The sequence below is a fragment of the Aquarana catesbeiana genome, linkage group LG03 (genome assembly GCF_042186555.1).
Source record: "Aquarana catesbeiana isolate 2022-GZ linkage group LG03, ASM4218655v1, whole genome shotgun sequence".
NCBI classification, from domain to species: Eukaryota; Metazoa; Chordata; class Amphibia; order Anura; family Ranidae; genus Aquarana; species Aquarana catesbeiana.
The window spans coordinates 322,993,209-323,020,640 of record NC_133326.1 but is presented as its reverse complement, the minus strand read 5'-3'; the positions used below and the strand labels follow the sequence as shown (position 1 = coordinate 323,020,640).

The window sequence follows — 27,432 nt, the reverse complement described above, 5'->3', positions numbered from 1 at the left end:
ACAATTTTGGGGACGTTGGCACAACTTCTCACTAAGTACCTACAGAGTCACCCTGTTTTTTAGGTACTTTACTAACTGGGACGCTTGCTTTTGACAGTAAAAAAATAAGCTGTACTGAACTTTTTCAAGCTGCAGTGTGCAAGAGGCCTTCGTTTGTGTCCATTTCTTTCTTCCTCCAAACACACGTGCAATGGGCCATATGAGAATATACTATATATATATTCACCAGTGTCTCACTTATTAACTATGCGCTCACCAAATAACAAGCTGCAATAATAAGCAGCAGACTGCGTATAGTGAAAAAGAAATGCACTCTTCTAGCTCCAATCCTCTCCAGGTAATTTAAGGTAATACTCCTCACTGACAGGGGGCAGAAGGTGCCGATTTTAAACTGCTACCATCAGCAGCAATCTCCACATGAATAAGAATATTATACTCCAGATTCAGCCTCCTTCAGGCAGTTACCAGTTAATTCCATTCTCACCACCAGAGGCTAATCATCAATACAAAGTTTCTTGCTTTCTTACTAAATAATTTGAGGTGTCTACTTTCCAAAAACAGGACATTTTGGGGGTGATTGTACTGTCAATTTGGTGCACTTAAAAATGCGGTATGTGATTTGCAAAAACACGCTTTCTATGCGTTTTGGTACATTTTCTGGATTCCTAATTCCCAGTACGCACCTGTGAAACTTTAACATGTCACTGCTGGGTTTCCTATAGAAATCAATGGGAAGTGCTCTTTTGATGCACTTTAGAACAAGCACCATAGATACAGTATGCAGGACTTTTGAAAATGCACCGCACTGATGTGAAGAGATGCATAGGATTTAAAGGGAAATATTTTTATTGCATTTTCTGGTGTACTTTACACTGATCTTTGTACAAGTACACTATGGGGTTGATTTACTAAAGGCAAACAGTCTGTGCATTGTGAGAGCAGTTGCTCCAGATCTTAGAAAATGAGCAGACTTCCATCACCCAATCATGCGCAAGCAAAAATGCTGTTTTTTTTTAAATTTTCCTTGCATTTGATTGGGTATTCTTTGCAAAGTGAAGCTTTACCTCTTTTACTAAGCTCTGGAGCAACTTCACTTGCAGAATGTAACTGCACTTTGCAAAGTATACAATCTATTTGCCTTTAGTAAGTCAACCCTTATGAGTGCAGGGTGATGTGGTTTAGGGGACAGAGCCATGCTGCCCTGCAGTCACAGTTTCTCTTCAGTTTTTGGAGTTTAGTCACCTATGAATAAGCGCTGAATTAGCAACACTTTAGCTGGTGCCTGCTGCTTCCCTCTTTTGTATTTGTGGCTTGTGATCTTATTGAAGAAACTACACTAAAGTTGAATTTTAGATGTGCAGTCGACCAGTTTTCTTCCTTTTCCTTTCTTCAGTTTTTGGATTGATTACTTTCCTCAAGGCTGAAGACATCTTGTTGTCAAGAAGAGGCACTGCAGGTGACAACTCTGGACTAAAGGTGAGTACTGGTGATTGGGCTGCTGTTTTTAAAACTCCAGAGGAACATTTGAAAAAAAAAAAAAAAAACTAGAGAAGGGCTTTGAGGCTGGGTTCACACCTGAGCATAGCGGGTACTTGCATTCCCGCGCGTGTTTTTTTTTGCGCATTTTGGAGTGTTCCTGCTTGATGCTTCAACTGAATGGGCTGCCCTACATGTGACAAAAAACCTCAAAGAAGCTCCAAAACCTTTTTTTGAGCGTAGCCTGGTTTGTTTTTTCACTGCATGTTTTGGTGCATTTGTAGTGCGGCAAAAGCATGCCTGCTATCTGTGCTTGGGGTGCCATTAATACGATAATGGTACTCCAAGCACAGCATATTTGTTGCGCGTTCTGGAAATGCAAAGTGTGAATGGAACATGAGGATGTGCAGAAATACAGATATCCATATAATTTTTAGCAATGGAAAAAGAGTTTAAAATAAACCAGAGAGAATATGGAGGATGCCATTAATGACCTGTCCTTTTAGTATGTTAGTTCCCTGGCTGTCATACTGATCCATTGAGTTTAAAAATTTCTGCCCTACTGAGCTGAAGCATGCAAATCATGAGTTTTTGAACTACTTGGATGCATGCTTTTTGCAAGAAAGACAAAGTCAATAACAGCCAAGCGACTTGCATTTTTAAGAATTCAGCATATAAAAATATATATGTATATAGAGCAGTTAAACAATGTGTCCAATATATTTTTCCAGTGCCAAAGAATGGGTCAAGAACAGAATTCTTATAAAGTGGGGTAATAAATGAAATGGCTTCATGTATGGGCCAAAAAACTTTGCACCAAAAAAGATCAAAATGAACACTAAATCATCTTGTACAGAAATAAAACTTGAGACACAAGGATGTGGTTAAATACATTTGGGTACTAATACATACCTGGTATATAGATGTGTCACCTTTTATTCCAACAAAGATATTATTGTAATCAGAGTGCACACTGCAAAAAAAAAAGGTAAAAGTTGTAAAAAAAAAGGCATTAACATCGCATACAGAAAAATGAAAATGTTTTAGTGAAGAATGTGAACAAGGTATAAAAGTTATTAAAAGCTGTTTTTTAATAAAATTATTTTTACCACTTTAGCGCTGGGAAGGCTCTTGTCATAAAGTGCAGGTAAGAGAAGGCCATTGCTTCTCCTTCTGAAAATGTTATTTTCCTAGGTTTCAGCTAATTAAGTAAACAGTCATCAAGAAAAAGAAGCAGCCGGCAACTCCATAACATCAAGTGTATTTAATGTAAAGCCTTCACAGTGAGTACAGTCAGCAGCAGACTAGTTTCGGCAATAAGCCTTGTTCACAGCACACATATATGTTGAAAAACATGAACATTTATACATAAAAGACTATCACATGACTACTGCTCCTCTGCAATCAACAATGTGTTCAATATTCACCTATAGTCCCCATTTTTCATCACATGCCCAAACACCACAAGAATATAATTCCAGTACAAGGTAGACCGATAGTGGCAGGTATCGGTTCACTTTTTGAGCGTTTGGGTCATTGCTTAGACCAGTATCTTCAACCATTGGTTGTAAGATTACCTGGCTATATCAAAGACACATCAGTACTGACATCTTTACAGGAAGTTGTGTGGAAAGAGGAGTACCAGTGGCTCACCATGGATGTGAAGTCACTATATTCCTGTACTCCACACGGCCTTGCAATCAAAGCCCTTGAACATAATCTTACATGTTACAGTACTTACTACACTAGTCTGAGAGAGTTCATAATTATGGCAGTTGAATTTCTGCTCAGCCGCAATTATTTCATGTTTGATCGATTTTTCTATCTGCAATGTAGGGGGGCCTCGATTGGGGCCCGTTTTTCACCATCCCTGGCAAACCTGTACATGGGCTGGTGGGAGGAGAGTTTTCTCTTCTCCCAACACAACCCATGTGCAGGTTCTATAGTTAGTTATGATCACTACATAGACAACCTCCTAATTGTATGGGATAGTTTCCTTATGGACTGTGTTACCTTTGTATCCATGGTGAACAAAAACCATCTCAATTTGGAATTTACTGTATTTATTGGCGTATAACACGCACCGGCATATAACACGCACCCCAAGTTTAGGAGGGAATTTTAAGGGAAAAAAACTTACATTTAAATGCCCATCAATGCAGCCTTATCAGTGTCCATCTGCAGCCTTGTCAGTGTCATTGCAGCCTTGTCAGTGCAGCCTTGCAGCCTTGTCATTGCAGCCTTGTCAGTGCAGCCTTGTCAGTGCAGCCTTCCCCAGTGTCCATTGCAGCCTTGCCCCAGTGTAGCCTTGCCCCAGTGTCTATTGCAGCCTTGTCAGTGCAGCCTTGCCCCCAGTGTCCATTGCAGCCTTGTCCAGATTTAAATATGGCACTGCTGAGATCGCAGGGACTCGGCGGAGCAGAGCGAGCACCACCGAGATCGCAGAGACTGGGCGGAGCCAAGATACACATAGCCAAGTGTACTCGGCTCTTCTCGGCTCCGCTCACAGTCACGCCCAGTCACGCCCTATGATGGACATAACACAGGTCCAATGGCGGGACTGGGCATGACTGTGAGCGGAGCCAAGAAAGGCAGAGTACACTCGGCTATGTGTATCTCGGCGCGATCGCTCTGCTCCGCTCACAATCGGCGGGGATCGGCGTATATCACGCACCCACGATTTTCCCCTGATTTTAAGGGGAAAAAAGTGCGTGTTATACACAGATAAATACGGTAGTTATGATAGTCATAAGGATGCCATCAATTTTTTAGATCTTACTTTAACAGGCTGTGCACCTCAGGCATAGTTGCCAACAGTCCCGATTTTCCCGGGACAATCCCGATTTTGGGACCCTTGTCCCGATTTAATTTTGTCCCGGGTGTTTTCCCGAATTTTTGGGGTTTGTCCCGAGAAAATCGTGAGTGTTTTTGTAAAAAACGGCAACGGCTCCACAAAAATGGCCGCCGTTGCCTCCACGAGTCAGTCACAATGTTCCCCTTGTGTTCAGTGCAGGGGAGAGGGGCAGCCAATCCGCTTCTCTCTTCAGTGTACAAATAGAAAATTCTATTGTACACTGAAGCCTATTGGTTGGAGGGATTGGCAACCCCTCCCCGCTCTACACTGCACACAAGGAAGACGTGATCAGCCTCCACTGCCATCACCCTTCCCCCCCCCCCCCCCCCTTGTGTCCAACGGAGCTCAGGGAATAGTGGGAGTGACGGGAGGGAAGAAGGGAGGCTTTCATCTGGCTGTTCAGGAGTTGTCTGACACTGTGAGTAGTGGCCTGTCAGTGTAGTGGGGGAGAGGAGAGATAGGGGGAGGGGGTGTACTCAGTGTATGGGAGGCTTGGAGCTTTCCCTGCAGTACACTTCTCAAAGGCTGAGGTCCAGCATGGATGGACTGGGGCTCCGCTGGCTGGGGACATTGATGGTCCTGGCTCCCCTCTTGCACACCATGTCACCACCATACCTGCACCCCCCTCTCCCCCCCGTGTCACCACCATACCTGATTCCCCCTCCCCCCTGTGTCACCAACATACCTGCACCCCCCCCTCCCCCCTGTGTCACCACCATACCTGATTCCCCCCTCCCCCCTGTGTCACCAACATACCTGCACCCCCCTCTCCCCCCCCTGTGTCACCACCATACCTGATTCCCCCTCCCCCCTGTGTCACCAACATACCTGCACCCCCCTCTCCCCCCCGTGTCACCACCATACCTGATTCCCCCTCCCCCCTGTGTCACCAACATACCTGCACCCCCCCTCTCCCCCCCGTGTCACCACCATACCTGATTCCCCCTCCCCCCTGTGTCACCAACATACCTGCACCCCCCTCTCCCCCCCTGTGTCACCACCATACCTGATTCCCCCTCCCCCCTGTGTCACCAACATACCTGCACCCCCCTCTCCCCCCCCTGTGTCACCACCATACCTGATTCCCCCTCCCCCCTGTGTCACCAACATACCTGCACCCCCCTCTCCCCCCCGTGTCACCACCATACCTGATTCCCCCTCCCCCCTGTGTCACCAACATACCTGCACCCCCCCTCCCCCCTGTGTTACCACCATACCTGATTCCCCCCTCCCCCCTGTGTCACCAACATACCTGCACCCCCCTCTCCCCCCTGTGTCACCACCATACCTGATTCCCCCCTCCCCCCTGTGTCACCAACATACCTGCACCCCCCTCTCCCCCCTGTGTCACCACCATACCTGATTCCCCCCTCCCCCCTGTGTCACCAACATACCTGCACCCCCCTCTCCCCCCTGTGTCACCACCATACCTGATTCCCCCCTCCCCCCTGTGTCACCAACATACCTGCACCCCCCTCTCCCCCCCCGTGTCACCACCATACCTGATTCCCCCCTCCCCCCTGTGTCACCAACATACCTGCACCCCCCTCTCCCCCCTGTGTCACCACCATACCTGATTCCCCCCTCCCCCCTGTGTCACCAACATACCTGCACCCCCCTCTCCCCCCCTGTGTCACCACCATACCTGCACCCCCCTCTCCCCCTGTGTCACCAACATACCTGATTCCCCCCTCCCCCCTGTGTCACCACCATACCTGATTCCCCCCTCCCCCCTGTGTCACCACCATACCTGATTCCCCCCCTCCCCCCTGTGTCACCAACATACCTGCACCCCCCTCTCCCCCCCCGTGTCACCACCATACCTGATTCCCCCCTCCCCCCTGTGTCACCAACATACCTGCACCCCCCTCTCCCCCCCTGTGTCACCACCATACCTGCACCCCCCTCTCCCCCTGTGTCACCAACATACCTGATTCCCCCCTCCCCCCTGTGTCACCACCATACCTGATTCCCCCCTCCCCCCTGTGTCACCACCATACCTGATTCCCCCCCTCCCCCCTGTGTCACCACCATACCTGATTCCCCCCCTCCCCCCTGTGTCACCACCATACCTGATTCCCCCCCTCCCCCCTGTGTCACCAACATACCTGCACCCCCCTCTCCCCCCCCGTGTCACCACCATACCTGATTCCCCCCTCCCCCCTGTGTCACCAACATACCTGCACCCCCTTCTCCCCCCTCTGCTGGGGGCACCTTATGTAAGGACAGACTCTGCTGGGGAAACCTGATGGCATCTGGTGGCAGGCGACGTGGCAGGTGACACGCTCAGGGGTCCCACTGATTCTGCATTATGGTGAGTTGAATGATTTCATTATTTATATTACAATGTAATAATAGTAATAATGCGCTTCAATCATCCTGACACCATAACAACCATGGTGCCGGGATGATTGAAGCGCTAACACCAGGTGTTTGGAGTATCTTTATCTGCTGATTGTTAAACTCTGGAATACACATTGCTATTATGGTGTAGGGTCTGGGTCTGCTTTCCCTCCATCCCTCTACCCCCCTTTCCCTCTGCATCCCTCATTCACCTCAGACTCTAACCACACCCCATTTAGCCACGCCCATGTAAGCCACGCCCACTATTTCACGTAAACCACGCCCATTTTTTTGCGCGGCGCCCTTCGCGCGCCGCATGTTTCCTTTTTTATATGCCACGCCTACTAACGCATGCCCCGCCCCCTAATTATAGGCTGACTCCGCCTACAGCCAAAAAAAGTGTCCCTAATTTTTTTTTCCCAATGTTGGCAACTATGCTCAGGGCTTGGTTACAACATGTACCTATCGCAAGGCATGTGCAGGCAATGCCTTATTTCTGGCTACTAGTTGCCATTCTGCGCACACCAAATGATCCATTCCGATGGTGGAGTTAACCAGGGCAAGACGTAACTGCTCTACTGAGGAAGGTTTTAATAAGGAGTGCAACATTATAGCCTCACGTCTTCATTCACGAGAGTACGACAAATGGAATACAGATAAAGCAGCCCGTCTCGCCATGGAGAAAAATAGAATTACCCTCTTGGAGAATGCAGGTCACAAGAAGAGCCATATTAATAGTAGTAGTAAGAGTTCTAATGACAGTAAAACACGTTCAGTCACTTTTGTAACTGCCTTCTCCTTGGAATTTAATAAAATAAAAAACATTATAGATTAATATTTACCAATACTTTCCACGGATGGAGATTTGGCACCAATACTTAAGTTGGGCTGTAGGTTTTCAAGCCGCCGTAATAAAACACTAGGAGGCCTTTTGTCCCCAAGTTTGTTTGAGTCGCAGCAATACAAAAAAACTTGGTTGAATACTGTGGGCTCTTACATTTGTGGGAATAACACATGCCGTTTCTGTAGTAGACACTCCAGACAACACAAGACATTAATTTCATGTGCCACAGGACGAGAATTCACGATTCGTGAATATATCAACTGTGGCACTAGCAATGTTGTATATGTTGTGGAATGCGATAAATGTAACAAACAATATGTGGGTTGCACCATGAGACCACTGAGAACTTGAATCAGTGAACATTTTCATGGTGAATCTTACAGTACTGACAAAGGCTTATCCAATGTGTCTAAGCACTTTAAGTATGAACATAACGGCAATATGGAATCCTTCTCATACTAAGGCTTGGAAAGAGTTAAACTATCCTCATGTGGGGGTACATCCACCGTGCACTTCTTTCACATGAAGTCTGGTGGATTTTCCACCTACAAATGCTATGATGTGGACCTTTTTATGAAATAAGTTGGGCGTGGCATACTCCAAAATGCCTAGCTATAGGTAGTGAACAGAGGAAAGTCTTTCTAGTACCAGTAGTGGCTAATAGTCAACAGTCCAAGGTGCCACAGCCATAGGCATAGGGCAAAATTTGGGGTTTCTGGTTATTTTGTGCCATTGTGAACAAGTAGCCAGTGCAGCATCCAGGACACAGTCTCAGGTATCAGTTTAACCACTTTAAGACCAGCCTCGTTTTGGATTTTAGGTGTTTACAAGTTTAAAACAGTTTTTTTTGCTAGAAAATTACTTAGAACCCCCAAACATTATATATTGTTTTTTTTCTAACACCCTAGAGAATAAAATAGCGGTCATTGCAATACTTTTTTTTGCACCGTATTTGCGCAGCGGTCTTCTAAGCGCACTTTTTTTGGAAAAAATTCACTTTTTTGATTAAAAAAATAAGACAACAGTAAAGTTAGCCCAATTTTTTTTTATATTGTGAAATATAATGTTATGCCAAGTAAATTGATACCCATCATGTCACGCTTCAAAATTGCGCCCGCTCGTGGAATGGCGTCAAACTTTTACCCTTAAAAATCTCCATAGGCGACGTTTAAAAAATTCTACAGATTGCAGGTCTAGTGCTATAATTATTGCTCTCACTCTACCGGTCGCGGCGATACCTCACATGTGTGGTTTGACCACCGTTTTCATATGCGGGCGCTACTCACGTATGCGTTCGCTTCTGCGCGCGAGCTTGTTGGGACAGGGCGCTTTAAAAATTTTTTTTTTTTTTTTTTATTATTTATTTTACTTTATTTTATTTATTTTTTCACTGTTTTTAAAAAAAAAAAAAATTTGGATCACTTTTATTCCTATTACAAGGAATGTAAACATCCCTTGTAATAGAAAAAAGCATGACAGGTCCTCTTAAATATGAGATCTGGGGTCAAAAAGTCCTCAGATCTCATATTTAGACTAAAATGCAAAAAAAAAAAAGTCGTTTAAAAAAAATGACACAAAAAAATTGTGCCTTTAAGAGAAGTGGGCGGAGCTGACGTAATGACGTCGCTCCGGCCGTCCTATGGTATAGAGACGGGTGGGGGCCATCTTGGCCTCACTCGTCTCAGTACCTCAGCAGTGACAGGTCCCGATCTCCTCCGCCGCTACCGACGGCTCCGGTAAGCGGCGGAGGGTGCGGGAGAGCGGCGGGAGGGGGGGTGGCACCTCTCCCGCCGCCGATAACGGTGATCTCGCGGCGAACCCGCCGCAGAGACCACCGTTATCGTGTACAGAAACGCCGGCCCTAAAGATGGATACCTCGGTTGTGGCAGCAGCTGCTGCCGTTACCGAGATATCCATCTTTAAAAAAATGACGTATATATACAGTGAGCGGTCCGGAAGTGGTTAAGATCACTGCTTACAAGTCCCCAAGACAGCTGCACCCTTTCAGCTTCCTCCAGACACTACCCACTGACGGCACCTCTCAGGACTTGATTCCAGGTGGTGTGGTCAGCTCTGGGCAAAGTCCATCTGAATCCTCTGAAGCCTCTTAGAGCAGCTGTTCAGTCCACAGGATACCTGGCAGCATCCACCCCTACACCTCTAGAACCCCCCTGGGGAGAAGGAACCCTACTCTCCAGTATCTCAGGCTTTTTATCTGCACTCCAGCCCCCTTGTGGACACTTCCCCTTCAGGGATTGGCCAGACTCTGGTAAATATTCAGGCTGGTCAATTTGAATCTCTTGACCTCTCTTGGATGTTTAAATACATAACAGTCAGTGTAGCACTGGACATGAAAAGAGTGACTAGTGATTAGGAGTTAGTGCACAATCTCTAATGATGCTAGGATATAATGCCGAATAAACAATGTAAACACACCAAAAATAATCATCTAAGGCTTATATCTATATATGATACGTAGTGATATTCCTTTTAAATATGGGACCATGCCAAAAATTGGTATATGTGAAAAAAATAAATGTAAATGGTGAAATAAAAATAAAAAGTTCAAAGAAGTGTCCCAAATAACAATGTGTGAAATCCAAAAGAGATACAGAGGAAGATATATTGCAGGATTCGGGAATATTCGATCCACCTCCCGTGCAGCCCACCACCAAATGGTAAAGATGAAGGCTTACCAGAAAGCCTGCGACCGCCCTTACTCAGGGGGGTCAAAACAAGCTTAGTTGTGGAAATATCCAGGGATGATGGAGCCTCCGAGTCCTCTCTCACTTCATCGGGCAGGCAGCCCACAGCAACGGGGACCCCGAAGTAGAAGTATGCTCACAGGAATTCCTTCAATGTTTCTTCTCGGAAAGGGTCAGATACAAATGAGCCTCAGATCCCAAGAAAAAATAGGCAACACAGCACCTAATATCAGTATCTTTCGCGACTTGGTATTGAGTGACCTGACCAAGTTAAAAATAAGATCAGTGCAAACTCTTATGTAATAGGAAGGACATTATCATACGCCCCGCGGATAAAGGCGGGGCTATTGTCATTCTTGATAAAGATTCTTATGCCAATGAAATGGCTAGAATCTTATCTGATACGGACACCTATTGTCCCCTGCCATCAGATCCGACAGCCGCGTATAAACGCAAACTGAGTGCATTAATAGAAAAAGGATATGACTTGGGAATCCTAAATAAAAAAGAAAAGGAACATTTGGTTCCCTTGGCTCCTCGATTACCTGTCATTTATATTTTGCCTAAGGTCCACAAAACCTTGGTGAATCCTCCGGGTAGGCCCATCATCAGTGGCATAGATTCTATTACTTCACGTATTGGTAAATATATTGATTTTTATCTTCAGCCACTGGTGATGGGCACACCTTCATTTCTTAAAGATACTAAACATGTCCTCAATATACTAAGTGAGGTGGAATGGAAGGACACTTACACGCTAGTGACAGCTGATGTCGCGTCACTTTATACCTCGATTTCCCATCAATTAGGACATGAGGCGGTGCGACACTTCCTCTTTCGGGACTCCAATATCTCCATCACACAATGCAATTTTGTGATGGAGCTATTGGACTTCTCAATGGAGCACAACCATTTTTGGTATAATGGTGCACATTATCTGCAAATGAAGGGGGTGGCCATGGGGGCTAAGTTTGCCCCCAGTATGGCCAACCTCTTCATGGCTAAATGGGAGGAAGATATAGTTCTACATGACAAGCCCGACCAGCTTGTCATGTGGAAAAGATTTATCGACGATGTCCTATTTATCTGGGACGGCGACGAGGTATCGGTTGATTCCTACCTCTCGGGCCTTAATAATAATGACAGAGGTATAGTGCTCAGTCATGAAGCTAGCCCAACTCAGATCCATTTTTTGGATCTGGTTATCAATATTGTCAATGGAAAAATTGCCACCTCCACTTTCTTCAAGCCAACCGACAGGAACAGCTTCATTCCTCTTGACTCCTGTCATCACCGTTCCTGGCTAACAGCTGTCCCTAAAGGACAATTTTTAAGATTGAGGCGGAACTGTTCAAATTTAGAACAATTCCATAGGGAAGCATCCACCTTAAAATCTAGATTCCTGAGCAAGGGTTATGATTCAATGACCCTTGACTCGTTAATCTTAGAGGTTGGGAATAGAGATCGAAGGGACCTATTAATGGATAATCCCCCCCGAACTGAGAATAGAGAGGATTTTGGACTTGCCTTCATCACCACCTATTCGAGCCAACATTGGGCCATAAAAAGGATCATAAAAAAACATTGGTCAGTTATTAAAAATGACCGGATCCTCGGGCCCTTATTGTCGGACAGACCACGGGTTTTATTTAGGGGAGCCACGAGTTTTAGACATACGTTGGCACCCAATGTCCCAGATCCACCTGTGCGGTTGACCTTTTTTGGTGACCTCAAGGGTTTCTCTCCATGTAGGAGATGTGTAGTGTGTAAGGTCAACACACTAAAGGACAGGAGACTGACTGAATTTACTTCAGTCAATACGGGTTTAACATATCCTATTAAATCATTGATTACTTGCACCACCAAATGTGTCGTTTATCTCCTGAGGTGCCCTTGTGGGCTGGAATATGTTGGACGCACTGTTAGAAAATTGCATGTGAGGCTGGGTGAGCATATCACCAATATAAAACAGGGCTTCGATAAGCACAGTGTCTCCAGACACTATGAACTCGTACATAATCGAGACCCAACGGGCACAACTTTCATTGGTATAGAGAAATATATTCCCCATTGGCGTGGCAGTAACGGTAAGAGAACCATTTCTAGAGCCGAGACCAACTGGATCTATAGATTAGGTTCTCATGCCCCCAGTGGTTTGAATATTGAATGGGACATCAACTGCTTTATTAATAACAGTTGATGTCCCCTCTGGGACACCGTCTTGGCCATTATTATTTAGGGTCCTGCTTGAAATATCTTGTTTCCCTTTATGATTGTGACATGTTATCTCTATTTGGAGGTTTCCCTTATTTGTTTCTTTCTTTTTAGACTACTTTATTATATTTATTTTTATGTATTTTTAATTCCCCCCCCCCTCCTTCTTTTTAGGGGTGCAGCAACCTCTTTTTGTGAACATTTATGATCCTTTACCCATGATTATGGGTCTAGTGTCCATTATTGCACTCATGGTTGTCCCCTATGCCCATCTAATTTTAATTGGGCTTCCAGTGAGGATACCTGTATGAGGAATACAGTAGGAGAATTACACTGCCAGTAAGGAGGTTATATAAACATGACAATTTTACTGATCATTATATACTTCATAATCCACATTAGGTTTTTAATTATGATTTTAAATGGACTTAGCTACAACATTAATATTGCTCTTTTTTAGGATGACTCAGTATCAGTTATAAATTTAATTGAATTTTTAGATGTTAAATATTTTTCGTCACAGAAAGCTTATTTTGTTATTTGCTCAGCGTTTTCTGCTAAATGTCCACTAGATGGCTCTGTTGTGGTTGGCTCTCCATCATATGCACGTTTTACCAATGATTTATTTGTTTATCAATTTATACATTGGGCATTACCTTTGAATCATAGGCTTTAGATTAACCTATTACAGCTTTTAATCTGGTCTGAGCTAACCAATAGCGCCGTCTTTGGCAGCGCTGTTAAGCTATTTAATGCGCATGCGCGTACGCAATCACGTACCCCTGATGACGTCAGTTGTGACGAAACGGCCGTAGGGTCACAACGTTGATGCGCATCGCGCATGCGCGATCTGTTTTTAAACCAATAAAGGAGTTTTTTCCTTTCTGTTACTGTCATTTTGTCTTAAATACTTTTACTGCGTTCTAGTTACAATAAATTGCCCCCAATTTTTCAATCTAAAAAAAAAAAAAAAAAAAAAAAAAAAAAACTATTTTTTCTTGGGATCTGAGGCTCATTTTTATCTGACCCTTTCCGAGAAGAAACATTGAAGGAATTCCTGTGAGCACACTTCTACTTCGGGGTCCCCGTTGCTGTGGGCTGCCTGCCCGATGAAGTGAGAGAGGACTCGGAGGCTCCATCATCCCTGGATATTTCCACAACTAAGCTTGTTTTGACCCCCCTGAGTAAGGGCGGTCGCAGGCTTTCTGGTAAGCCTTCATCTTTACCATTTGGTGGTGGGCTGCACGGGAGGTGGATCGAATATTCCCGAATCCTGCAATATATCTTCCTCTGGATCTCTTTTGGATTTCACACATTGTTATTTGGGACACTTCTTTGAACTTTTTATTTTTATTTCACCATTTACATTTATTTTTTTCACATATACCAATTTTTGGCATGGTCCCATATTTAAAAGGAATATCACTACGTATCATATATAGATATAAGCCTTAGATGATTATTTTTGGTGTGTTTACATTGTTTATTCGGCATTATATCCTAGCATCATTAGAGATTGTGCACTAACTCCTAATCACTAGTCACTCTTTTCATGTCCAGCGCTACACTGACTGTTATGTATTTGATCTTTGCCTTATATCGAGGTTATAGTGTTTAGCAGCAGGATTTTTGTTCAATTTTTGTCACTCACGATTCACTTATTTTTTTACATTTTCACATTTATGCACGTAGCGCGGTTCCTTATTTATTTATGGATGTTTAAATCCCTCCAAAGATGTGGAGTTTGTAAGTTCTATGTACATTGTAAATTGAGTTTTGTAATATGCTTCCACTAAATAATTATGCCAATAAGGGAGTACAAAATACATTAAAGTAGTTGTAAAACCTCACCCTCAGATGATACACAGAGATGAAACAAATCCTTCTACATAAGTTTTACTTATTTATCTGCAATCTTCTCTTGTCTACACCCCTTCAAAAGTGCAGATCGTGTTAAAAATATTTCTTCATTTGTCAGCAGCACGCAGGAGGGGGCGGAGAGACTGCAGTCACAGTGCATGAGAGCTGATTGAGTGAAAGGGACACACCCCACACAGCAGAAGAATTGTGTTCTAAATATAAAAGCTCTCTTCTAAGCTCTTCCTCCCCCTCACTCACAACACTAATATATCACGTGTGGGAAAACTTCTCAGAAGTGACTCATGCTGATAACAGAAAAACGATTCACCAGAGAGAAATTACACTTAAAGCTTTAGAGAGAGAGAGAGAGCAGTAAACACTACAGATACACGTGCTTTGCTCACATTTCATGACTGGAGTGTACAACCACTTTAAAGTACAACTAAAGGCATAACTTTTTTCTTTAGTTTTGGATAGAGTGGAGAGGGATTAAAACACCTGTCAGCATGGTCGCCCGTAGAACTTTTTTCAGAGGGGGCATAATTTTGAGGTCACCTATGCTCCGCCCCTTTTTGACAATGTCATGAAGGGGAGGGGCTTAGTCATTATCACATAAAGCGCAGGCATGTAAAAGCTTAATAGAAGGATCAAGCTGCCATTGTCTGATTAGCAATTTCTAAACTGTTTTTATGTTTACACAGCAGTAGTGATCCCTCCGGCTGGATGTTCGCTCACTCTGGGTTGCCCAGACTGACTTTGCTCAATAGTGTAGCACATCTGTCTTTCTCTCTCTGGTGGTGCTGGGCAGCAGCGTGTCTTTCTCTCTGGTGATGCTGGCAGCGTGGCTCTCTCCCTGGTGGTGTTGGGCAGCAGCGTGACTTTCTCTCTGTGGTGATGTGGGGACAGTGTAGCTCTCTCTCTGGCTTCCCCCAGCACAGTCCTCTCTTTTTCCTATAGCAGTCACTCAGCTTCTTCCTGGGTTCCAGTCTCTCAATCTTCCCCCCCAGCAGAGTGAATGCTGGGGGCTGAAGTCTGCTGCCTGTGGACAACAATGGGGCTGCCAAGCTTCTGGGACTAGATGTCCCACGATGCTCCCCTTGCCTCTTCTGATTGGCCCTCTGCTGTGGCCAATGGGGAGGAAAGAAAATTGGGCACCAAGCTGATCTGCTCTCTCTTCTCCACCGCTGACAGGAGAAAGAGGGGGTGAGATACGCTGACATCCCTCAGCTCACCTCTCTCCTGTCACAGCACAGCTGCTTGTGTTCACTGGTGGACAGAGCGGGGAAAAGAGTCGGCTGTTACTGCTTTACTGGTGCATAAAAAACCTATAAACCATGCGCTTACTCCAAAAAAGTCATAGATGTAAGCAGCTAACACAACAAATAGAAAATTTGTAATAAATCATATATAACCAAGTGTAGCGCTAAAAAATGAGAAAGAAAATATTGCTATACCACATATAATAGCAAAATGAATTGTGAAAAGATAGTGTTTTGTATACTTTGTGAACATTCATACATATAGAACACTTATGTTATAAAGCCTTAGGGTCACCAAAAGTGATAACAGGATGTAAAAATGGCAATAAAGTCCAAAACTGAATGTGCAGATACGGTGAACATAAATTTTGCAATGGTGATAAATTCCAAAACATATACTCGTGAGAGATTTCTGTATGTAATCCAACATGTGCTGACAGACCCTTGTGCGAAACCGCCACCTAGGATGACTGGAGGCTTACCAGAAAGTTGGGACCCACCTAGCATACGCTATATGGGTCAAACAGGCTTGGATTGCTCACTGGCAATGAAGGTAGGGAACCAAGGCCTGGTGAATGGTGAAGTTGTAGCTTCCATATGAAGAAGACCTCTTTGGGATAGCAACGTTACAACTTCACCATTCACCAGCAATCCAAGCCTGTTTGACCCATATAGCGTATGCTAGGTGGGTCCCAACTTTCTGGTAAGCCTCCAGTCATCCTAGGTGGCGGTTTCGCACAAGGGTCTGTCAGCACATGTTGGATTACATACAGAAATCTCTCACGAGTATATGTTTTGGAATTTATCACCATTGCAAAATTTATGTTCACCGTATCTGCACATTCAGTTTTGGACTTTATTGCCATTTTTACATCCTGTTATCACTTTTGGTGACCCTAAGGCTTTATAACATAAGTGTTCTATATGTATGAATGTTCACAAAGTATACAAAACACTATCTTTTCACAATTCATTTTGCTATTATATGTGGTATAGCAATATTTTCTTTCTCATTTTTTAGCGCTACACTTGGTTATATATGACTGCTTTACTGGTGTCACCCCTCTGGCGGGTGTCACCTGGGCCGCACCCCCGCCACCCCCTTAGTGACACCACTGCCTGCCCATGTGCAGACACCTTGCTCCGGGGGGGCACTCGCCCCCTCATGGGGACGCCCATGCCTGTCAGGGTTTTACTGCTGTCTGTGTCCCCATTAGGGAGATTTATCCTCTCTATTTGTCCTGTTCACCATTATCATGGAAAGTGAAAGAAAATCACAAATTTTGGGTTGTTCCCAGAGCAGTAATTGAGGAAAAATCTTCTGATGTGGATATTAGTTCTAGTACTAGGAATTCACTTTAGAGGGATTTTTTTCTTTTACTTCCTGTTTTGGTTAGTGCTGGACTCTGAGGACATTGGGATGTATACTGGTATGTCCTTTTGATGAAATGACGCAGAAAAACCTGGGGCTCTCCATGTCTTATTGATGCACAGGCGATGTTACACTTTGACCACCTAATAGATATGCTATGAGGACATCATCTTATGTGGCCAATTTGTGCCCAATAGAGGATAATGGATGCCTAGTGATGGTCCCTTTAATACACCCTGATATTTTCCTAAGCATGCCACTTGTACTCTGAAGAAAATCTTTTGTCTTTTTTCCCCTATGACATCCTACACTTTTGGATTCCAGCCAATCTAGGTTTTAATTAAAGAATTGTGAGTTTCATCATTCTGAGATTATTTATATGTACTCCTGAGGAAGATCATTCGAAAAACGTTGAGTCTAAAGCAAATATTTGTGTGATTCCCAAAATAGAAATTTTATTGTCTGCTTCTTGAATTGTGTCTTGTATTTTACCTGGTCTAATTAAATGTATGGCTTTTTTATATACAGTTGCAAAAAAAGTATGTGAACCCTTTGGGAATGATATGGATTTCTGCACAAATTGGTCATAAAATGTGATCTGATCTTCATCTAAGTCACAACAATAGACAATCACAATCTGCTTAAACTAATAAAACACAAAGAATTAAATGTTACCATGTTTTTATTTAACACACCATGTAAACATTCACAGTGCAGGTGGAAAAAGTATGTGAACCCTTGGATTTAATAGCTGGTTGAACCTCCTTTGGCAGCAATAACTTCAACCAAACATTTTCGTAGTTGCAGATCAGACGTGCACAACGGTCAGGAGTAATTCTTGACCATTCCTCTTTACAGAACTGTTTTGGTTCAGCAATATTCTTGGGATGTCTGGTGTGAATCGCTTTCTTGAGGTCATGTCACAGCATCTCAATCAGGTTGAGGTCAGGACTCTGACTGGGCCACTCCAGAAGGCGTATTTTCTTCTGTTTAAGCCATTCTGTTGTAGATTCTATGCTTTGGGTCGTTGTCCTGTTGCAACACCCCAACACTTCTGTTGAGCTTCAGCTGGTGGACAGATGGCATTAAGTTCTCCTGCAAAATGTCTCGATAAACTTGGGAATTCATTTTTCCTTTAATGATAGCAATCTGTCCAGGCCCTGATGCAGCAAAGCAGCCCCAAACCATGATGCCCCCACCACCATACTTCACAGTTGGGATGAGGTTTTGATGTTGGTGTGCTGTCCTTTTTTTTCTCCATACATAGTGTTGTGTGTTTCTTCCAAACAACTCAACTTTGGTTTCATATGTCCACAGAATATTTTGCCAGTACTGCTGTGGAACATCCAGGTGCTCTTGTGCAAACTGTAAACATGCAGCAATGGTTTTTTTGGACAGCAGTGTCTTCCTCTGTGGTATCCTCCCATGAAATCCATTCTTGTTTAGTCTTTACGTATCATAGATTCGCTAACAGGGATGTTAGCATATGCCAGAGACTTTGTAGGTCTTTAGCTGACACTCTAGGATTCTTCTTCACCTCATTGAGCAGTCTGCGCTGTGCTCTTGCAGTCATCTTTACAGGATGCCCACTCCGAGGGAGAGTAGCAGCAGTGCTGAACTTTCTCCATCTATAGACAATTTGTCTTACCGTGGACGGATGAACAGCAAGGCTTTTGGAGATACTTTTATAACCCTTTCCAGCTTTATGCAAGTCAACAATTCTTAATTGTAGGTCTTCTGAGAGCTCTTTTGTGCGAGGCATCATTGACATCAGGCAATGCTTCAGCAAACCCAGAACTGGTGTGTGTTTTTTATAGGGCAGGGTATCTGTAACCAACACCTCCAATCTCATCTCATTGATTGGACTCCAGTTGGCTGACACCTCACTTCAATTAGCTCTTGGAGATCTCATTAGTCTAGGGGTTCACATACTTTTTTCACATGCACTGTGAATGTTTACACGGTTTGTTCAATAAAAACATGGTAACATTTAATTCTTTGTGTGTTATTAGTTTAAGCAGACTGTGATTGTCTATTGTTGTGACTTAGATGAAGATCAGGTCACATTTTATGACCAATTTGTGCAGAAATCCATATCATTCCAAAAGGGTTCACATACTTTTTATTGCAACTGTATGCAGTGGGTTTTTTTTGCTTCTATATGTCCCTCAAATAAGTCCATGGCTACTTACATAGTTGTTTAGATATGTTAAATTAAGGGATGAGGGCATATGGCACACAGTATAGTGTATAACCCATTTGCAGGGAATGAAAGGAAACCTCCTAAATGGGGCAAAAATAAAACTAACAGGGGTTATAATCCCCCCTTACTCTATTCAACATGGAAAAAAGTTTTACCTTTAGTTTTACTTTAATAATGGCAATTATTTTTAACTGATCTCTATAGGCATTAATATGGTGATATGATGATATGAAAACAACCTAGAACTTTTAAGTACCATAGCATCTTGACAGCTTCTTTTTTGCCTGGCCAGCACTAAAAATGAAAGTTTTGAGGAATCTTTCCCAGTTCTAAATCATGTCCTTACAGCGGCTCTTTAATCTCTCCACACTGGCAGACTGCTCCTATCTGAAGCAGAGAGAAATTAAGAACCGCACTTGCACACGTTAGTGGTGTGAAGCAAATTGGAGCATGAATAAAGCAGACTCTGTTATCACAAAATAACGTTTGGAATTTAAACTTGAACCAATTACCCAATATCATTCCTCTGCTCTTTACATGGAGATAACTTAAAAAAACTTAACTCCTGATTCTATCACACAACTTTCCTCTTTTTCTTTCTAATATTCTTACTCCCTTTCTCAACCTTCTTTAACCGCTTTTCCCTTGGACCCTTGCCTTACATTGTTACAGGTACTGTCTGGTAATCCTTTTTCCTTATTCTGTTTCTTCTGGTTAAGTAACTGTCAGATTCCAGAAGTAAGTGCATTTCAGTTCTCTTTTTGACCTCTTGCTCTACTTTTCAGTGCTGCCTAAATAGGATCAATCTTTATAGCAATTTAAGTTTCCTGTTCCACCATTATCACAATGCATGACCATGCTTCTGTTTTTAAGAATTGTATATGGCATAATAAGGACAAAAGTGACCTGCCACAACTAGCATCGACATGCCTCTATCCCGAATATGTAAAGTCCCACTACCTCTTCTTTTTTCTGCATATTAAGAATTGTATAGTATCAATGATTATAATAATGTATAAAATATATAATAAAATAACAACAATAAAGCCTCATGCACAAGGGACATCTGTTTAAGCATCTCTGAATGCCAGAACTCCTAGAAGGAAAAAAGCAGCTTGAAAACCGTGTCCAAAGTAACGTATTGCACACACGTTTAGATGTATTTAGCATCTGGCATTTAAGTGTTAATGCATTCCATTGGCGAGAATAATTATTTATTAAAGTGATTGTAATGTTATACTTACCTGCCCTCTGCAGTGGATTTGCACAGAGCAGCCGGATCCTCTTCTTCTTGGGTCCCTCTTCGGCTCTCCTGGCCCCTCCCTTCTGAAAAATGCCCCCACAGCAAGCAGCTTACTATGGGGGCACCCGAGCTGCAGCTCTGTGTATCTATTCAGACACGAAGCTGCGGCCCGGCCCCGTCCCCTTTCTCTCCTCATTGGGTGACTGACTTTAATTGACAGCAGTGGGAGCCAATGGCGCCGTGCTGCTGTTTCAGCCAATGAGGAGGGGAGTCCCAGGCAGCCGAGACAATCCTAAAACATCGCTGAATAGAGAGGGGGCTCAGGTAAGTATATGGGGGACTGCTGCATGCAGAAGGCTTTTTATCGTAATGCGTAGCATGCATTAAAATAAAAAAACCTTCTGACTTTAGAACCACTTTAATGCTCACATGCTAGAGGCATCTACCATTAGGTGCGCTTAGATGCATTTAGGAGTGTCTAGCTTTTTGTCTGTGCTTCAGTTCCTCTTTTAAATGCTTCTTTGGAGAGTTTTTTCATCCTGTAAACATTTCTCTTCTAATACACCTGTAAAGGCTTAGTTGTGTATAGCCACATAAGCTAACAGAGGTGCTTTAACAGGCTGAAAAAAATAAAATAAAACTCCTGTACACATGGTGTTTATAAGTTCATTGTGCATAAGGCCTAATAATAATAATAATAATAATAATAATAATAATAATACTTTTCTATTTTTATAAGTATCAAGACTGCTTTTATCTAAGACACAGCCAGGGGCGGACTGACCATTGAGCCACTCGGGCACTGCCTGAGGGCCCTGGGCCACTAGGGGGCCCCATCAGGGTTGCCAGCCTCAGTAAAACCAGGGACAGTATGTATAAATCTGTGTTTTTTTTACATCTGTCTGTGTATACTGTGTGTACATGTATGTGTATACTGTGTGATTGTATACTGTGTGTGTGTATACTGTCTGACCCCATAATCTCTGATTGCCTGGGGGCCCCATAATCTCCTATTGCCAGTGGCCCCATGAGTTATCAGTCCGCCCCTGGACACAGCCTAAAGCTGGCCATACACCATACAATTTTCTTATACAACTTTCTTTAAATTTACCTTCAACTATATAGTGCAAGGGCCTGCCTGACTGCATACAAATTGAAAGTGTTTAGGTTTTTCATATTATATGGTTTTGGAAATTCTAATGGAAAGTTGTACAAGAAAATGTTATAATGTATGGCCAGCCTTACAGTGAACCTGTCACCATAGAAATACAACAGCTGACTTGGATTAGGCTTCAGGGTTATAATCCTGACCTTATCTACCTAGCAAAACAATGATATTGTTACGTCAGAATTATATTACCGTATTTAGTGGATAGGTTGCACACCAATAAAAAAAGTACTCTATGGACTCAAATGCTTTGCTCTAGCACTAGCATCAAGATATAGACAATGCATTTAGCTCTATAAGCTGTCACTGTCGTTCCTGTATGTCAAAAAACATAGACCGTATATATTACAATCTTGACCGTCTTTACCCTAAGCTTACAGCTTGTTTCTCTTCACTGATTCTTTGGGAACCTCCACCATTCATGTATTCTGTCATTGTGGAGTCATGCTTACCCCTTCCCAGCAATCTGTCTGCCCAATGCACCACATGCTGAGCCTTGGCACCAGGTAGACAGCAACCTTTTCACATGTTTCTATTTCTGTCTGTGACACCACTAGGTGATTTTTCTTCATTTCCTGCCCCATACTATCCGTGCAAGAGTTGTTTAGGTGTTATTGTCACAGGAACAGAAAAACAAAGACTCCTATAAAAAACTAAAAACATTGTCATAAGTTCAAACCTTTCCCAACTCCACTTAAATGTGTTTTATTTTTCTCTCTCTGTGTCCTAACAGGAGGATGAAGGGAATTTTCCCCAGTAGGGACACAAATGGCATCTGGGTTTTCTGTTCCAAGATCTTCACTTAACCTGGCGGTTTTTGTGCGCTTTTCTTTACTGAGACAACCTTGACACTCCCACTAGCTACAAATCAAGTCCAGTCCAAATCAAGTCCAGCTAGAAGCTGAATTAAAAATGTAACTTTTGGTTGGTGTCTTAGATAATAGCCACAGTTTAGGCAAATCTGGAAACTCTACACAAAAGTATATGTAAATCTCACCTGGCAGAATCACTAATAGAACTGTTGTCTTCAAAGCCCAAGTCTAAAAAGGTGCCCATATCAACATTCAGCATGGGGTTGGCACTGGAGATAAAAATACAATGCATATAGTGATGATGAAAAAAATAAAAAATATATACAATAAAAAAGTATAAAGTATATACACTGAGTAAAATTATAAACACTTTGATGATCTGAATCATTTAAGTGTGAGAAATATGCAAAAAAAAAAATCAGGAAGGGGGCAAATACTGTGTATATATATATATATATATATATATATATATATACACACACACACATACACACATATATACATATACACATACATATATATATATATATATATATATATATATATATATATATATATATACACTGAGCAAAATTATAAATGCAAAACTTTTGTATTTGCCCCTATTTATCATGAGCTGAACTTAAAGATCTACGACTTTTTCTATGTACACAAAAGGCCTATTTCTCTCAAATATTGTTCACAAATCTGTGTTAGTGAGCACTTCTCCTTTGCCAAAATAATCCATCCACCTCACAGGTGTAGCATATCAAAATGCTGATTAGACAGCATGATTATTGCACAGGTGTGCCTTAGGCTGGCCACAATAAAAGGCCACTCTAAAATGTGCAGTTTTAATGTAGTGGGGGGGTCATATTGTGAACAATATTTGAGAGAAATAGTGTATGTGTGTATATATATATATATATATATATATATATATATATATATTTAGCTGTGAAAAAGTATTTGCCCCCTTTGTCCCCTTGCTGATTTGTTTTTTTGCATATTTCTCACACTTAAATGATTCAGATCATCACACACATTTTAATATTACACAAAGATAACCCAAGTAAATCCAAGATGCAGTTTTTAAATTAATTCATTAATTAATTCATTAATACCGTGATAGCGTGATGGTCTTGGGCTGCTTTGCAGCTTCAGGACCTGGACGACTTACCATAAATGATGGAACCATGAATTCTGAGCTCTGCCAGAAAATCCTAAAGGAGAACGTCCGGCCATCAGTTCTTGACCTTAAGCTCAAGTGCACTTGGGTTATGCAGCAGGACAATGATCCGAAACACATCAGCAAGTCCATCTCCAAATGGTTCAAACAAAGCAAAATGTAGGTTTTTGAGTGGCCTAGTCAAAGCCCAAAATCCGATGAGATGCTGTATCATGACTTACACAGGCCATTCATGCTGGAAAACCCTCCAATGTGGCGGCATTAAAACAATTCTGCGAAGAAGAGTGGGCCAAAATTGCTCCACAGCAATGTGAAAGACTCATTGCCAGTTATCTCAAACACATGATTACAGTTGTTGCCGCCAAGGGTGGCACAACCAGTTATTATGTTTAGAGGGCAATTACCTTTTCACATAAAGCCAGGCAGATTTGGACAGCTTTTTTGCCTTAATAAATGAAACCATTAATTAAAAACGACATTTTATATTTACTCGGGTTATCTTTGTGTAATAATAAAATTAGTTTGATGACCTGAGTCATTTAAGTGTGACAAATATGCAAAAAAAAGAAAAAATCAGAAAGGGGGCAAATACGTTTTCACAGAACAGTAGATATTAGTGACAAAAATAAATGCCCAGCAGTTTATCATTTTAAATGACTGAATTCGAACAGGCTATTCTTGTAATATGATATGAAATCCTTAGGCAACTACAGTCTCTTACCCATCAGAGTTGAATTTGTTGGTACCAGGTATGGCCTCTACTCCTTGCACAGCTTCTCCAGGTAAGGATTTTGCAACTTTGGAAGCTTTGACAGCTCGTAATTTCCTCTTATGACTTTAAAGATAAAACACAGAGGTTATATATATAAAATGTATTTGTTACTAGATTATAGATCTGGACATATTATGTCCTACGATTGTGACTGTTGTGACAGAACAGACTCTAGAGAAACAAGATTGGGTCTTTTCTTCTTTTTGCTCCCCCAGTGAGGCATTCTAAATACTGGAGAAAGCAGCACCACATAATCATATGGCACTGCTCTCAGCAGCATCCAGCAGCAGTATGTTTAGTTCCAGGTGGAATTATAACACCCTGGTTCACGGATTTACAGGACATGGCTTGAATGGCATTATTCAACCTGGAAAAGGAGGAGCAATGGATTCTTGAATGGGTGAGTCTGCAGGGAACATTGCTGAAGATAGGGTGAGAATAGCAGAGCCACTTTATTTTTAAGGAGGCTGGAACCGAATCTAGGCCTTGTTCACATTTTAATGCATGCATTTTAAAGCAAAACGATGCATATGCCATAAGAACCAATGTTAATCAGTGAAGCTGTTCAGACGGCCAGACCTATGGGATGCGGTGCAGTGTTGTGCAATGTGGTTTCAATGTGGACATGCAGAGATGTGAACCTGGCCTTAGACTATTTTGTCCAAACTGGAATTGGGCTTTATGAATGATTACAACATTCTTACATTGGTCCAATAATGACTGATTCTCTTCAAATGCTTATTAATAATCTACAAGATTTTGTTTACAGAACCCAAGTACCTTTTCCTCATACAGACTAAAGAGATGATCATAATGATGATAAGAAGGATCACAACACCACAAAGGCCTGCAATGATTCCAATAAGTATAGTATTTCCTGTTGACAGGGGAGTCTCAGATGTTCCCTGTTTGAAGAAAATGATATATAAGTGATATATAATATGCATATTATATACATATCCAATGAAATATATCTTCATATTTGAATGTCAGTGCTGCTATTTGCGAATACTGATCCCATGAACGTATAACATACGAATACAGTGGTATGGTTTGTGTTGCATGACTCATTGCACAAGTTTCCTATTAAAAACATGTACTGTATAACTCTTAATTCCAGTCCTCTAGGTGCAACAACAGATCATGTTTTCAGGCTTTCCATTATTTTGCACAGGTGATTTGATCAGTTTCACTGCCTAATGCCGGCCATACATGGTTCGAATTTCGAAATAATTTTCTTTTGAAAATCGTATCAAAGAATTTTCATACGAATTTCGCACCATTAGTGGACTGCAACAACGGCCGATTTTCGTGCGGCAATGAAATTTGAGGAATGGGACATGTTGGAAATTTTTTGAAAAACGAACGATTTTCTAATCAATGATGGGAGAATCATGCGAGAAATGTGATAAGAAAAGAAAATTTACGGAGAGAAAAGAAGATTCCCGCCCACGAAAATTCTTGAGGTGAAATTGAAGGCTTGGTCGGCCGAATTTCGAAAATCAATGGTGGCATCATAGGATCACAAAAAAACGAACCTTCTGATTTTGAAAAGAAAATTTGTTCGAAATTCGACCATGTATGGCCTGCTTTAGTGATTATCACAGTCGTTTCATCTGATGGAAATCCTGAAAACATGACGTGTTGTTGTGCCTTGAGGACTGGAATCCAGAAACACTGATCTACACCTTATTATAAGAATCACCTCACATAAGAAATTACTCACTGGCTAAATATTCATTATACAATAAAGACTTCAATCTCTTAAAATTTATGGAAAACTTTTTTCAACACTCAAATCAGGAAACATTTTAAGGCTAGGTTCACACTTATGCAGTTTCTCTATGGCTATATTTGCATGAGCACAGCAGCCCATCGAAAAGTATGAAAAGTTTCTTGAACCTTTGCTAAAACCGCAGTGCGCTGTGGTTTTTGATGTGTACGGGTGCCCTTAAGGATTAATGACACCCCCACACCTCTGCTAACAGCTGTGCATCTTTGCTGCCTCTACAGGAAAGCATGTGATTTACACACAGTCCCACTCCCGCATAGATATGAACCTAGGCTAAATGAAGAACTTTAGAGTGCGTGGGGCACTTTTTTAGGGGTCTGTACACAGGCACTGCTGTCCAATACTGCATTCCAATGCTCACTGCTTACAAACACAGGCAGCATTTGGCATGATTTGCTTTCAATCAAACTTATCTCAAAATGACATGCTGCATTCAGAGAAATGCAGCACAAAGCAGGTCAAGCAGAGCTTCAGAACTGTCATCAGTGTCATCATTCTCTGACTTGTGCTTGAAATGTGTTTCAAACATAGGAAAACGAAATGCACCGAGGTGTTCTGCAATGCATACTCAGTTATTTAACTGCATCAGCCCCGGAAGATTTTACCCCCTTCCTGACCAGAGCACTTTTTGCGATTCGGCACTGCGTCGCTATAACTGACAATTGCGCGGCCGTGAGATGTTACACCAAAACGTCTTTTTTCCCCCCACAAATAGAGCTTTCTTTTGGTGGTATTTGATCACCTCTGCGTTTTTTTTTTTTTTTTTGCACTATAAACAAAAAAAGAGCGACAATTTTGAAAAAAAAGCAATATTTTTTACTTTTTGCTATAATAAATATCCCAAAAAAATATATAAAAAACAAATTTTTTCCATAGTTTAGACCAATATGTATTCTTCTACATATTTTTGGTAAAAAAAAAATCGCAATAAGTGTATATTGATTGTTTTGCGCAAAAGTTATAGCATCTACAAAATAAGGGATAGATTTATGGCATTTTTATTATTTTTTTTTATTAGTAATGGCGGCGATCTGCGATTTTTATCATGTGACACATCGGACACTTTTGACACTATTTTGGGACCATTGTCATTTATACAGCGATCAGTGCTATAAAAACACACTGATTACTGTGTAAATGGCACTGGCAGGGAAGGGGTTAAACACTAGGGGGTGATCAAGGGGTTAAATGTGTCCTAGGGAGTGGTTCTAACTGTGGGGAGGATGGGCTACCACTGACATGACAGCGATCACTGCTCCCAATAACAGGGGATGTTCCCGCAAATTAAAGGGGATGTACAGGTACGCCCATTTGCCCACTGCTGCCATTGTGCCGACGTATAGCGGC

At 42.2% G+C, this 27,432-nt stretch overlaps 1 protein-coding gene across 1 annotated transcript in view; it reads right to left on the bottom strand.

Moving 5' to 3' along the window:
* CDHR2 (cadherin related family member 2) overlaps positions 1-27,432 on the bottom strand; it is a 245,259-nt gene that overhangs the window by 6,723 nt on the left and 211,104 nt on the right. The window contains exons 28-31 of the mRNA XM_073620461.1: positions 25,074-25,198; positions 24,243-24,356; positions 22,539-22,622; positions 2,389-2,449 (exon numbers count right to left, since the gene is read on the bottom strand). Of these exons, the coding sequence (XP_073476562.1) occupies positions 2,389-2,449; positions 22,539-22,622; positions 24,243-24,356; positions 25,074-25,198 (384 nt within the window). The remainder of the gene's footprint in view (positions 1-2,388; positions 2,450-22,538; positions 22,623-24,242; positions 24,357-25,073; positions 25,199-27,432) is intronic.